This window comes from Pan paniscus, chromosome 17, assembly GCF_029289425.2.
Source record: "Pan paniscus chromosome 17, NHGRI_mPanPan1-v2.0_pri, whole genome shotgun sequence".
Classification (NCBI taxonomy): Eukaryota; Metazoa; Chordata; class Mammalia; order Primates; family Hominidae; genus Pan; species Pan paniscus.
Genome location: NC_073266.2, coordinates 34935650 through 34951273, shown reverse-complemented (window position 1 = coordinate 34951273; position 15624 = coordinate 34935650). Strand labels below are relative to the sequence as shown.

Here is a 15624-nt window from a genome sequence, read left to right as displayed (position 1 = left end):
TGAACACGGTATCTGACAGGTAGTTTTTCAACCCTTGCCCCATTCCCCACTTCCTCCTTTTGAAATCCCATTGTCTATTGTCACCATCTTTGTGTTCGTATGTACTCAACATTTAGCTCCCACTTATAAGTGAAAACATGCAGCATTTGGTTTTCTATTTCTGTGTTAATTCTCTTAGGACAATGGCCTCCAGCTGCATCCATGTTCCTGAAAAGGACATGTTTTGTTCTGTTTTGTGGCTGTGTGTTTTATGCTTTAATTCTGTAAAGCATTTTAAAGTCTTTTTAGAAATAGAATTGAAGAAGAAGAAGAAGAAAGAAAGAAGGACTGCGAAGAGGAAAGAAAGAAGGACTGCAAAGAAGAAGAAGAAGAAGAAGAAGAAGAAGAAGAAGAAGAAGAAGAAGAAGAAGAAGAAGAAGAAGAAGAAGAAGAAGAAAGAAAGACGGACTGCCAAGCCTAAGAGTTGGTGTCCTGTGGCATAAACCTCACCACTCAAGTGCTTCTGCTCTGTCTGCTTCCTGACTGGTCCCGCATGTTGAGCACCTGCCCTGTTCAGTAGAGGGTTCTTATGCCAGCATCTGAGGTGTGCGCAAATAGACCCAATTCCCAGATGCATTCACGTAGGGCGAAGACTATGCTTACATCTTCCTTCAGTTCTATATTCTGGGAATTATAGAAAAGATTGCACTAAAACCACCTCCCCTACACATTTCTAGAGATACACCCCCCAAGCCTCATTGAAACCCAACTGGAAGATTGGAAGAGTCTTGACTTTTTTTTTTTCCTGGTTTTTTTTTCTTGAGACGGAGTCTCGCTCTGTCACCTAGGCTGGAGTGCAGTGACACGATCTCAGCTCACTGCAAGCTCCGCCTCCCGGGTTCATGCCATTCTCCTGCCTCAGCCTCAGTCTGTAGCTGGGACTACAGACGCCTGCCACCACGTCCGGCAAATTTTTTTTTTTTTTTTTTTTTGGTATTTTTAATAGAGACGGGGTTTCACCGTGTTAGCCAGGATGGTCTTGATCTCCTGACCTCGTGATCCGCCCACCTCGACCTCCCAAAGTGCTGGGATTACAACCACCGTGCCCAGCTTTTTTTTTTCTTTTCTTTTTCTTTTCTTTTTTTTTTTTTTTAGCATCTCTTCGAATTCACTTTCTGAATGCTTTGTTTCATTGTTTGCAAAGGTAGGTGCTAAAACTTATACATGTTTGGTGAAGTGGAAATCAATGCAGCCGTTTTGGAAAGCCATTTGATAATATTTAAAAACAAAAATGCATATCTATTTGTCTATGAAAAGAACCTATAAATGCACTTCCACATATACTGAAGATATATTGTAAAACGATTTTCACTGCAGATTTTTTTTTTATCAAAGCAAGCAACAGAAACAGCCTAAATGTCTATCAATAGATGGACCAGATAATGTTTTATGGCTCATTCATAACATGGAAACATATGAAGCCATCAAAGAGAAAAGGTAGATCACAGTTTTCTGCAATGGAAGAATACATTACAAAATAAAAAAGGCAAACAGTAAAGGGAATGTGTATAGCATGCTACCATTTTGTGGGAAAAAATTATATACATATTTGCATATTCATAGATAAATGTAGAAGAATATACATACAATAAACATACAGGGTGTACATACAATAAGCTGTTCAAATATGTTCAGTATCACAGCAAAAAACTAGAGTGTAAAGTGGCTCTCCTGTCATTGTCTACCCTTTTGTTGTCTTTAAAACTTTCATGTGTACTTTTTATCAGGAAAAAGAACACAACAAATAAATGGCTTTGTCTTGCATGTATCACACATGTATGAACAAAAGATCTGGTGTCAGACTGAATTCAAATACTAGCTCTGTCACTTGCCAGGAACCTTGGGAGCCTCCCTAAGAGCTCTGTAATTCACTTGTAGTGACCACCTCATAACACAGGGTTACCATAAGGATTGAGCTACAGAATACACATGAAACAGTCCAGCCAGGGCACAAATGTATAGTAATAATAATAATAATAATAATAATAATGACATTTAACATTTATTTAGTGCTGACCATGTACCTGGGTTGTTTTAACAGTTTTACATAGATTAATTCATTTAATTCTTATAAAAACCCTATGAAATGGGTACTATTTTCATCCTAATTGTACAAATGGGGGAAATGAGGCACAGAGAGATGAACTAACTTGCCAAAAATACACAGCTAGTAAAGGGTAGAGCTGGGATCAAACCAGGTGGTCTGGCTTCAAATCTAGGCTCTTACCCACTTACAGAATGGCCTTGAACCTGCTAGGCAAAATGTTAAGACTGGTGAGAGAGTGGGTCAAGCTTTCAAGAGAAATGCTGGAAATATTTGTAACCATCTTATAAGCTCATGGAAATGCTTTCCTATCTGACACCAAGCCAGAATGTGATAATCAAAATGACACCTGGGTGTGTCTAGTGGAGTATGTGAGGACTTTCCCCCCTGTCTTTGTGACTCTGGAGTTACTGGGGAATCACTACTTTGGGCTGAAGCCAACAGGGATCATGGAGTAGGGAACCCTGTCTTTTATGCATCTACCATCCAACAGACAAATACTTAATAGGCATGGAAGACCTGCCCTCTTAATGAGGCTCCTCCCAGTGACATGGTTCTGTCAGAAGGACTTATCTCAGGAGGTATATTGAGTTTCTCATGGCTGTTGAGACCTGGTATTTTCTTTTAGGTAAGCATTTCTTTAATATTTAACCCAAATTCTCTCAGTTGAATATTTAACTCAATTCTAATGTGTTGTCTTTGCTAGAAGAATAGTTGGTCATTGGCCTCACTCTATCTTCAAATGAAGTGCCCTTGAGAACATGATGAGTTTAGCCACTGATGGTCCTTGAATAAGCTGGTGCCAAAACATCTTAGGTCCTCCTTGGTAGAGTGTTTTCCTTTCTTTCTTTCTTTGTCTGCAGAATTACCCAGAATTATCTAAATAATCATTCCCCACGTCACCATTATTGACGAAGTGATTAACCCTCACTTGAATTCATTTTGGAAATCCCCATTTTCCTGTGCCAACCCCTCTCCACTGTTCCAATGTTCCAAACTATTGATCAGTTTTCACTCTCTCTGCAAGATGCCCTGGATTTCATTTTGAACAACCTGCTGGACAAGGTATCCCTGGTGCATTAACTCAAAACTAGACACACAGGCACCAGCTCCTTGGAAAGGATCCCTCTTCAGTCATTCCAGACTCATTTCCTTGCTTGACTAATGTTGAGGAAAAGTTCAGGAGCCCTTGAGTTGTTTTCATGTTTGCCAAACTCAATGTTGGAAGTGCCAGGCTCACCAAGACCTCCCAGGTATTGCTCCGGCCAGCGGCCAGACTGCAGAGAAGAGAAAAGTTAAACCCCTCCTCAGTAAAGGAAGCAGGACTTTTTTCCAGGAGCATGTTGAGGAGGAGGGGCTTCTCAAGAAGTATGTTAAATTAAACCAAACAGGAAAGGAATCTAAGGGTAAATGATTTAAACTATCCCCTTTTCACTTTTGCTCAAGTTCTGTCTGTGAAATTTGCTTCTTCTCTCACTTGGGAATTACAGACAAACATCATATTGGCTGAGGTTATAAAGCACATTAGATTTTATTCTAGAAAGGAAATGGTGTGACAAATCTGGTATTTTTTAAAAATGTCACATATAGCAGTACACATTTTCATATAGCAAGTGTTTATTCCCTAAGACACACACACACACACACACACACACACACACACACTTAGTAGAATATTTTTATTGAAACCTGGGGAGATGTTTCTTCGACAATACCTTATGGGGACACCTATTGTATCTTCCAGCTCCTTAAATGTTTCTGCTTACTTTTCATAATTGAAATTGCTCAGAGAAAGAAGGAAGTGTTCATCAACTGAAAACTATATATGCAAATCTCTGAAGGGTAGCTATGCTGGAATGGTTTTTATTTGTAGAGCATTGGTCCTCAGAAGCAGTAAAAGCATCTGGATTTAAGACTACAGAAATCTGAAATTGTTGCTTATAATCTCCTTGTAGAGTCAACAGGAAGAATGCATTTTCCTCCTCAGTAACAGAAGAGAAAACACAGGCTCTATTTGCTCCGACTTCCCCTTTTCCAAAGTGAAAGGAAGAGTTTTTCTTTCTCAATGAAGAACCTCTTCATTGAGATCTCAAAAGAAGCTTGCTAATAACACTAATTTATCGATCAAGTTTCCAGATGAAATTAGCACCTACTTCTTCAAGAAGACAAACAAGAAGTGTGAAGAGGGAACGTGGCAATCATAATCAGCACTAGTGAAAATATTCTGCCCCATGAATAGCAACAGTTCAATCAGCTGCGTGGCAGAGCTTGAGCTGGCATTTATGAAAATGTTTGCTTGCTCTCAGCCATTTTCTCTAAGTTGAGGCCTGTGCTCATTTACAAAGAAGACCTATTGGAATAATCCCTTTGCTGTCTAAGTCGAGACACAGGAATCAGGAATCACACTGGAGCTTCACATTCCTGTGATTTTCTGATGACGCCTTCCTGGACCAGCAGCAAACCCAGAGGACAGCATAGGACTAGGGGGTAGCACGCTATTTCCCATCTCTATGCTTTATGGGAGAGGATGAGTGACTTACAGTCACTGTAAGTAAACTTGTGCTGGTAATTGAATTAGAGCTGAGAGAGGGTTTTCAGACAGGGCCACTAGTTTGTTTGCAGAATGAGTTGATTCGATCTTGGCTTAGCAGCTGCAAGTCAAACAACCTATTGAGCAAACCCAAGGTAAATTTCAGCACCCTTTAGTATCAATGGCATTCGAGAATGAACACATTCAGACGCTATGATTTTTAAGATGTCATTTATTTAAAGCAAAATCAGTTTATATTCTCAAGGGGTGGATTTCAAAGATATAAAAAGAAAAGTCACGTTCAGAACAAACAATTTTGTTCAATTTCTGTATAAAACCTAAATTACAGTTTTTTTTTTTTGGAGAGTAGACTCTGTGATATGGGAAATGGCTTCACTGAAATTCAGATTTCTACATGCAAAAGCTAACTCATTTTGTTATGGGATTAGCTAAAATGTTTAAAGAGCCCCGATGAAACAGATGAACTAATTTGTGAAAAGGCAACAAGTGTAATCACGGTTCAGACTACATGAATAGTCAGTGCATGAACCAAAGTAATGAGGCCTTTGTAACCTCACAGAGATTCAGTCACCTGATCATTCCTCTTTCAAAGCAGTTTCAAAAGTACAGTGTGTTATTCTGGTGACTGGCATAGGTCTTGCTTATGTACAAAAATCAGAAAAAGTGGCTCATGTGCTTACTAATTTCCAAGGTTGTTGCATGTAGGTGAAAAGTTGGTGGGGATTAGGAGGAAGCACTGTGGAAACAAATTTTAGAGTTGTGGCATTTTCAGGCAACAAATAAGTGCAAGTCCACATCATAAAAAATTCTAATTTACCCTTTTTGGGGGTCAATTTGTATTTTTTTTTTTTTGAGACAGAGTCTCGTTCTGTCACCCAGGTTGGAGTACAGTGGTGCGATCTCAGCCCACTGCAGCCTCCACCTCTTGGGTTCAAGCGTTTCTCCTGCCTCACTCAGCCTCCCGAGTAGCTGGGATTACAGGCATGTGCCACCATGCCTGACTAATTTTTGTATTTTTAGTGGAGACGTGGTTTCACCATGTTGGCCAGGCTGGTCTCAAATTTTTGACCTCAGGTGATTCACCCACCTCGGCCTCCCAAAGTGCTGGGATTACAGGTGTGAGCCACTGCGCCTGGCCAAATTTGTATTTTTTTATATAAAGTAAGGTTTACAAATAACCTAAATGAAAACCAGATAAAATTGACAATGGCAAATAATTACCAATTTTAAATATGGCAAGAATGACAGAGACGGCACTAAAGGAGCTCAATAAAGCCTTGGGTTCTGGACTCAGATCTGTCTTTTAATCATTGTGGCACATTGGGGAAGTCACTAAACCTCAGTGAGGCACAGTTTTTCATTATTGCAAGGATGGAATGGAAACCACAAAGCATTTTTCTGATTTTCCCTACACTTGAGAGTTGTGTAGGAAACAAAGTGGATGAAATGTATGCAAAGAAATCAAAGTAGGTAAAAGTGACATGAATTTCCACATTTGAAAGGCTCATCACTCCTTCATAAAATAGACAGTTATTCTCAGCTTCTGAACTGAAACTTCACGAGTGGGATTATCAGAGTAAAAGGACTTTTTAGTTCTTCGGTATTGAAACCCCTTTAAACAGGATGTAAGTTCTCCCTATGTCATCAACAACGAATAGCACACGTGCTGTACAGTGAAAGTTAGAATGATACGCTTCTTAATTGCAGAAGTATTCCCGTCAAAAGACAATAAAGCATATTTTGGAAGAAGTGGGACTCTAGTAAAAACACACAGACCTGAAAGCAGTGCATTAATTATTTTATTAATTTCTTCTTTTTACATTATGGGAAACATTCATCTATTTACAATATTTTTTTGTTCACACACAATCTAGGTAAATAAGCCTATGAAATTCCAATTCATAAAGCCATAAAAATGTTCCCCACCCCTCCATCTGAAGGCTTTCAAATGAATCTTTTTTTTCCAAACCAAAATAATTTTTAAAAATTACATTTGGGAATTCAGATATGCTAGTGATTTACATTCCAGTTATTTAAAATATGCATCTAGACATGTTTTAAAAAAGAAATGGTAAATTCACAAGGATAAGGCTTAAATGAAAGTGGTAATGCACAGTAAAACATTAAGGAAACATCTATAAATAACAGAAATATATTACAATAAATTAGTTCTATTTACCATTTCAAATATTAAAAATCTTTAATCCATTTCTTCATCTCTCTTTACAAAAAGGTTATGTGAATTGTATGGAAACATCTGCAAAAAATATAATAAATACTTAATTTCTTTGAACGTTTTTTGATGTGGGAGACAAACTTCTTTTGTAATCCCCCCCTCCCCAAGAAAATGCCCAACACCTTTATACCAAAGTTAAACAAAATAAGTAATTTTTCAGGGTACATACATTTTCCATTACGAACTAAAAAACATTTCTACAAATTACATCAAAAAGAACAATGTAACAAAGGTTATGCTCATGAATGTCAGTTTCAGGGGTCAAGCAGCATTGTGTGGGGTCATGTTCTAACACCAATAATTAGCTTTTTATAAAGTGTTTGTACAATTTAAATTGTATTTTCAAGGAAGGCAAAGATCATGATGCCCTGTAGGCCTTGAGCTAAAAGATTTAAAATTCTTACCAAAAATAGCTTATGAATATACAAATGCCGTTCACTTAGACAAGATAAATAGGCCTTCTCTTGTCTCTCTTTAAAATATCATGGGCTAAATTAGTTTCCAAAGAAAATATTATAGGATGATCTTGAATCGTATTAGAAATCTATTTCTTAATCCAAATCTCAACTCTACCTCAGGGCACGGAGCTGTAATTGTGAGCATGGGTCTTGGGATGAACGCTGCTTCTTTCATATTAATCTGTGAGTTCCAAGTCATTCTCAGTATTGAATGTGACCATAGGCTACCCAAGTGGCAGTTGGCCCTACTCGATGCAAGCTTTGTGTGACTTTTAATTGCTGCTACAAGGTAAAGAAAAGGTGTATTCTTTTTAAAACTAGCAAACACTTGAAGCTCAAAATCTCTGTATGCTCCAATTTCACAAAGCACTCAAAGTGCTTTGTTCACCCTAGTTAAAAGTTGGTTCGTTGGTTTCAAAATAAGTGAGTAGCCCTTTTCTTGTAAACCACAGCAGTAAACATTTGTGCCCTGTTTATAAAGGTAGCTCAAAGCATCGATGGCTCTGAGAGGTAGCGAATTCTCTAGTGGTTTTAGAATATGTCCGTGAAAATATTTGTTGCTAGAACCCATCACCTCTCTTAATTTCATAAGTAAAATTAAATTAGCACCTGGCTATGAGAGTGTATTATTTTAAAAAGCTTCTCTGGTGCAAGCATGTTTGATGTATGTTTTTAAAAGTCTTTCGTTTTTAATTTCTAATGCTTTAGGATGTTAGCGGGACATAAAATGCCATTGATACTTAAGATTGCCACATCCTAAGTGTTTAAACTGCGACGACTAAGGGCATTTAAAGACAACTTCAGCTAGACACCGATGCATACTGCCCATCAATCAAGACTAAAAATCTAAATCAACACTCTCTGCCAAAAGCCTTGATTTCTTTCAGTGTTTATGAATCATGACTCCCCCCACCTCTTCATGGCTGTTGACCCTGGCAGGTCGAGTTTCTTCTCTCACTACCTGGAACCTCAAGATGACAGCGGCAGCTCTTTTGAATGAGGCAGCATGTCTATTGGGGCAAAAATTTATTTTAGCCATTTGACACAGGACAGAATCCTATGCTAGGTATTACTGGACTCTGCAGTAGTGAGAGGAGATGAAAGGAGAAAATATATCTGAAATATGAACTACTTGGGTTAAAATAGACGGATGTGTAGCATTCAAAGGGATGGTAGGAAAACCCAAACTCTTCTCCAAAAACAGCCTTGCTGCCATTTATAGCGCTTTATAAGCAGATATGTACTTATATATGTGGAATCAGGTAGGCCCACCTGGATGGACACTTAACAAATTAATAGAACCAACACTTTCCCTTTAAAAACAGCCGCCACGACAACAATATAAATATACACAGTACAATAAGAGTTGAGAAAACATTTCAGGTCTAGATTTTCTTAATAATAGAACAAAAAAATCCCTTATGTAGTATACTAAACCATCAGTGCCTCCTTTGCCTTGCTTCATGTTATTGCCTTTCAGAATAGATTAATTTCCCTGAAAGATCGAATTTACAATCTTCTGCTGATTGAGACATTTGAAGCTGTGATTGATGAAGTAACAGTGAGGCAGTTTGTGCAGCTGTGAGTGTGCAGGTGCCCCCAGCACCTGCAGATTTCGCTTCTCCCATCCTTGCTACACATCCAGGTCCCCCACCCCCAGGCCAGGCTTGGTACCCTCTCTCTGTGTCCCTCATGGATTCCAGTGAGATGGTGTGATTTCTGAGGTTGGGAATAAAGTGCTCCATCTGCTTTTTAAAAAGAATAACCATTTAGGGGAAATAAAGGGAATCGGAGGCCTAGTTTCTTTCATGTGGAAGACGGTAAGTCCCAAAGGATCACCCTGTGATACTGGATTTCTGAAATACCCTATGGTTTTATATTGCTGAACAGACTAGCTCGAGAGAACTGAGGATGGCGGGTGACCTAAAGGCATCACTTCTACACAGGTGGGTTTGGCTTTGCCCAGAAAATAAAGGGTTGGATCTCAGTATGAGGCAGGGTGACGGCATCAGGACAGGGGGCGAAGCTCGGTGAAGAAGAAGATGGGCAAACGGGTACGGGAAGTGGGGGGCTAAGGGGGGACTGGGGAGCGGCTCCTGCGAGATGGACAACTACACCACGACAGTGGAAGTCACTGAGCTCGGAAACAGACGGGCTCGGAGGGGAAGAGGGAGCCGGCAGAGGAGTGGCAGGGGGAGGAGGGGACAGATACTTGGCGGCGGCGGCCGGGCTGCAGGGCGCTCAGAGCCGGGTCTGCGCCTCGGGGATGTAGATCTCGATGCTCTCGGCGCTCTCGGTGGCCGAGTTCTGGCGGACGGACGCGGCGCGCTTGGCGGCCATCAGGCGCTTGCGGGCCTCCTGGCGCTGCGAGCTCTCCAGCGAGCGCTCCCGGATCAGCGGCGCGGGGCCCTTCGCCGGCTTCTTTGGCACTGGAGGAGGGGCCCTTCTCTCCTGATCAAAGCAGAAGGTTCAGGACATTACACAGCTTCTCAGGACAAGCTTGGGAAAAACTGGGATAGGTCAGTAGTTAGAACACACATTTTTTACCTAGGGGTGGTTAGTTCTGATCTGCACACTGCATATCTACTTTTTTCTTCATTATTCTGGCTTGGGTATTCAAAAGATGCAGAAAAAAAAATCCCGGTAAGCTTAAGGCCCAGGGTAAGGCTGGGTTGCAGAACTAGGTCTCTCCAAGGGAAGGAAGTGGGTATTTTAAAGGCCCCTTGCGGAAAGCCTGCGGCTCCCAGCACATTGAGTGTGGTTCTCTCTGGAGACTCCAAACTCCTCCTGGTGCCAGAGATGGGCCAGGAAGCAGCGGCTGCAGCAGCATCTTAGAACCCCTGCATCCCCTCTAAGGATGCAAGTCACCGGGTGCAAGCTTGGTATAGAGCTTAAAAACATCTCCGCCCTGTCCCCGGCCCGCCCACCGTCCCCTTCCCACCAAACCTAAATAAACAAAGGAGGAAGAAGAGATATCAGATTGTGTTCTTTAGCTTTGTTGGTGCTACACCAGGTTAGACCCTTTTGCACACCACACACGAACACACAAGCAATATACAATATACAGGGTCACGGGAGAGGGAGGCCATTGATATTTCCTACACTCGAGAGTTAAGTCAGTTCCAAGGTGACTCTGACTAGGGGCCTCGGGATAACTGTGGTGGCCCAGGAGGCAATTCCAATCACAGGGGCAGAAACTGTGCCATGAAAAGTTGACACAGGATGAAAGAGGTCATTCCTCTTATCAGCAGCAAACTATGAAATGGGCGGATATTTTCAATGCCACTGCAAAAACAAAAGACAGTCATCTCTTTGGCATTAAAAAAAAATGCAGCAGGAAAGAATGGCATCTAGACCACAAAGGATTTTTAGGGAAAGAAAGTTGAAGTTGTAGACTGTGAAAGGGTGCACATAAAACTGATGTTTTCATTTTAAATAAAATACCCTCTATTCTCATAAAATGAAGGGTGAACATTATCTTGAAATATAGTTTCGGTGATTCTCCAAAGAGTACTCTTTGTATCTTAACACCAATCCTCAGCAAAGCAATTCCTCCCTGCTTGCCAGAGCAAGTGCCTAGTTCAACTTCTCACCCTGGAGCTACCCCACCGGCTGTCTAAGGTGGAGTCTGTGTGGCTTAAAAGAGAAAAAAGGAGAGCCTGGAGTGCAAACTATATTCTCCCAACTCTGATTGTGCTTGTTCATTTTTCTCCTCAGGTTCATGGGGTGATGAAAAGCTCTGATCATAGGCAAAGTCCATTAAAAAACTTAAAAATCAAGCTAACTAATGATTTACTATGTAAATATCAATAGGTTACATATATCAATTCTTAGCATCTCTTCTTTTAGACATTTTAAATCTTCATTGTGGAATAACTCAGTGGATATTTTTAGAAATATGAATATTGGATATTTTTTAGTCATTTTCCTTTCCTTATACATTTTGATTTTTTAAACAATGATTACTATTATTATTATTATTGAGACAAGCTCTCGCTCTGTCACCCAGGCTGGAGTGCAGTGGCGCAACCACGGCTCACTGCAGACTCAAACTCTCCGAGTTCAAGCAATCCTCCCACCTCAGCCTCCCAAGTAGCTGGCACTACAAGTGTGTACCACCACGCCCAGCTAATTTTTGTACTTTTTGTAGAGACGGCGTTTCACCATATTGTTGCCCAGGCTGGTTTTGAACTCCTGGACTCAAGTGATCCACCCGCCTCAGCCTCCCAAAGTGCTGGGATTACAGACATGAGCCACCATGCCCGGCCAACAATGACTATTTAAAAAAAAAAAAAAATTAGATGCATCAGCTCTGGAAACTAAATTACCAGTATGTGTGCATTTGTAGTGTTTTCTTAAAATAAGACTGATTTAAAGCTTATCTAGCAGATAGTTTTAAACACAGATTAAAGAAAACTAGATTGGGTACAAATGTTTGGCTTCCCAAGTGAGAGGCCACATGTACATCAACAGTACTTTCCAACTTAACACTACGACCCCCATTTTGATGGTGACAGAATTGGAAACGGGGGACAGTGATGAGAGCATCACCCTCCTGTCACTTACAGATGGTCCCTTGGGACTGGATTTTTCCTGGGAGACCATTGACCCCAAGAACCCTGAAAATATGATATGCGGTAGCAGAATGGATTAGATTGCTGTTAGCTTTCTGGTAGGTGAGGGGACCTGAAAAGAACAGGGCCACCAGCATTTCAAGGGAACAGCCATTCCAATTTTCAGAGGTTGATTCTCTTGGAATTATTTGACCTGAGGCCATAGGAAAGCAAAGGGTTAAAAAAGTCACGTTTGACATGCCAGCCTGGGGAGCTGGATATTGGATACCCGTGTGAGCCTCGTGGAACACCATAATCAAATGTGAAAATTATAGTTGATTAATTAAAGTAAAAGAATTTAAGTCTTTATTTCTAAACTGATGCATGAGGACCCCAGTGAGCAATATTCCCCAAGGCAAATCAACCAAAAGCAAAACTGTTTTGAAAAAAAAAAAAAAACCCAACATTTATGTAATTACTGTGAAACTTTATGGTATATATTTTTAGACTTGAACAACAGTAATTTCTTTATTACTATATTTATGAAATGATTATCAAAGTCAGTTATTTTTCAGGGCATCCTATTTTTCTTGAAAACACATCCTAGGGGTGTAAGGAAGTTGAACTCTTGTTCTATGGATTCATGCACTGAAGATGTCATTTATTTTAGTTTAAAAAGCAAAATGGAGGCAGTTCCTTCCAGTGACTAAAATGGTTTAACTTAAAGTTTAATTAACAAAAAAAGCCACATTCCCATTTTCCAATTCACAAAGACAGGTTTTTCTTTAAAAATATGCCTGAAACATATTACAGATAATATCCCAAATGATTACTATGTAAACATTGTCATTACAATGAAATTAATATGATATCAGCTCCATTTCACATTGTAAACAGCAGGACTGAATGCAGAAGCCTATTTAGACTGTCCAGTGTTTGTGCAGGTTTTTAAATGAACCATACAAAATCTACATTGTTCTACCTTCTTGTCAAGAGGATCCATCTGTTTCCAATTATTGGCCTTTAACTGATGAAGTTCATCAAATTTCATACTAATATTTTCTATGGACAACTGCAGCATGTCCCAAAACCCCGCCAAATCCTGGGAGGTGGGTCTTGGATGAGCATTAGGATTCTGCACAAGAGAAAGGAAAACATTCATGCTTTAGAAGCAATTCTTGACAAGCACAGGGCCAAAAAGGCATTTTCAAATATTTCAAACAACATAAGGAGGACTAGTTCCTTTTGGTTTTCCGACACGAGGTAAAAGTGAGGTTACAAATGTTAATTTTATACACTCATCCGTTTGAGTCAGTGATTTTCAAATGTCAAGGTTGTAAAACTCTTCTGTTGTGATACCACATCTATCAATTCAATATGGTATGGGGGAAGGGTCTAAACATATGAAAAATTCCAGAATGTGTGATCTACTACAGGACGTATTTTAAAACACCATATTCAAATGAAAATGCCATTTCTGAAAAAAAAAATACCATGTATTATTATCAGAGTTTGTATTCCACTACATGCCATACAATTTATTCAGAGAACAGATAAGGAATCCAAAATAAGATTAGTTTAAATATTCATGTTAAGTAAAACACAAATGATTAGTAATAAAATATTGGATGTTCCAAGCACTATGTGTTTAATAATTAAGATGTTTACTAATATAGGAAGTAATTTTATCATAGGAAGTAATTTTATCATATGACTGCTTTGACAAAATCATTTGAAAATTCATTCATTTTAAATTGACCGTAAAATAATACAGCAAATGTGAGAACACATTATCTCTACATACAGATATCTATATGTCTGTAATGACCCATTTGCTAAGGGATAGTAAACATTCTTCAGTGTTTCAGGATTGACTTTCTTTGCCCCATCCACATATCCCTGATAACAGAACATATAAACCTGAATTTATATGCCCTAAGACAGGAAAAACACAGCTAGGAGACCGAAAATATCATACTCTTTGTTAATTACTACCTGCAGCAGTAGCTAAAGGCATTCATGGTTAGACGGGTGGCAGCCTCCATATGTCAAGAGATCCTAGCTGGTATCTGTTTTGGTGACCTCTTGGTATTTCAGGCAACTGGACAGACTGTGAAACTCCATGTCCTATGATAACACGAGGCCAGTGTATGCTTTTAAAACTAACCCCTAATAAAAATGATATCAGAATTTTGGAAAGTACAAGGTTGAAGACCATCAAAATAATGGATTGGAAAGACATTTTAAGTCCTTGGGTGCACCAGTATTATTGGCCTACCTCAAAATAAAAATAAATGAAGTCTGGGCATGGTGGCTCACGCCTGTAATCCCAGCACTTTGGGAGTCCGAAGTGGGTGGATCACCTGAGGTCAGGAGTTCGAGACCAGCCTGGCCAACATGGCAAAACCCCATCTCTACTGAAAATACAAAAATAATCCAGGCACGATGGTGCACACCTGTAATCCCAGCTGCTCAGGAGGCTGAGGCAAGAGAATCGCTTGAACCTGAGAGGCGGAGATTGCAGTGAGCCAAGGTTGTGCCATTGCACTCCAGCCTGGGTGACAAGAGCGACATTCTGTCTCAAAAATAAATAAATAAATAAATAAATAGATATATTTATAAATTTATAGTTCCCAAAGTGCCCAAAAGTTCTAAAGTTCATTAGAAGAAATAAATTTTGAAGTTTATAAAGTTTTTTTTAGTTTACTAAATCAGAATACTACACAGAAACGCTTTCATTAATTCAGACATCGTTAGAATAGATTTTAATACTGAATCAGACACTTACAAACTTTAAAACTTATTTTTTAAATGAACTTTAGAATTATTAGGCACTTTGGGAACTATAAATTTATAGATATATCTGTTTATTTATTTATTTTTGAGACATAGCGTCGCTCTTGTCGCCCACGCTGGAGTGCAATGGTACAATCTCAGCTCACTGCAACCTCTGCCTCCCAGGTTCGAGCGACTCTCCTGCCTCAGCCTCCTGAGTAACTGGGATTACAGGTGTGTGCCACCATGCCTGGCTAATTTTTGTGTTTTTTTGTAGAGATAGGGTCTCACATTGTTGCTCAGGCTGGTCTTGAACTCCTGGCCACAAGATCCTCCTGCCTCGACCTCCCAAGTGCTGGGATTACAGGAACAAGCCACTTCGCCCTGCCAGTGTTTTCTTGAATGTATTTAACTCTGTATAATGGGCAACTCGTTCCCTTCTCATAAAGAATCTCTTTGCTCCCACATCATTAAGAAGATAGATAGAGAAACAGAGAGAAAGCGTTTAGCCTCAGCCATTCTCCAAATCAGTGAGTCATGTGACATACCATGCACAACAGTGGCAGCTCACTCCTTAATCCAAGACATGCTGCCTTGGAGACCAGAGGTGGGTGCTGGAGGGGAGAGTGGGGAGAGCCAAGGGAGGCTGGGGTCCTTGGTTTAGTTATGTTGGAAGAGGCCAACTTTTGTCTACTCATTCTAAGCCTGGGAGTCTAGTTAGGATAATGAGCAAGTGTTTTCAAAATAGAGCTATGATTTTTCTCCTCAGAATAGGAACTCAAGAAAGGAGGCTGGGTCTGGTTCTGACGAATCATGGTGCCACTTTCATGCAGCTGTGGACCTAAGCAGTGCCGCCACCAGGCCACTGTGCCTCCTGGGGCAAAGGAGCATGGAGCGAGTCTGCTCCATGAGCAGGAGTAGTGAACTCAAATCCTGGGTAGGATGTATAAGGATTGTGGTTGAATAGA

General features: G+C 40.1%; 1 protein-coding gene across 29 annotated transcripts in view; it reads right to left on the bottom strand.

Annotated features, from left to right (window-relative positions):
- Positions 1-6415: 6415 nt before the first annotated feature.
- DLGAP1 (DLG associated protein 1) overlaps positions 6416-15624 on the bottom strand; it is a 961850-nt gene continuing 952641 nt past the window's right edge. For 24 of the 29 annotated variants that reach the window (XM_034943985.2, XM_034943989.2, XM_034943988.2 and 21 more), the window contains 2 exons: positions 12864-13016; positions 6416-9779 (listed from right to left, as the gene is read on the bottom strand). In XM_034943985.2, coding sequence (XP_034799876.1) covers positions 9570-9779; positions 12864-13016 — 363 coding nt within the window. In that variant the 3' untranslated portion in view covers positions 6416-9569. Of the gene's footprint in view, positions 9780-12588; positions 13017-15624 lie in introns of those variants that run through there. The other 5 variants (XM_055102771.2, XM_063597304.1, XM_055102774.3 and 2 more) reach the window with 1 other exon arrangement.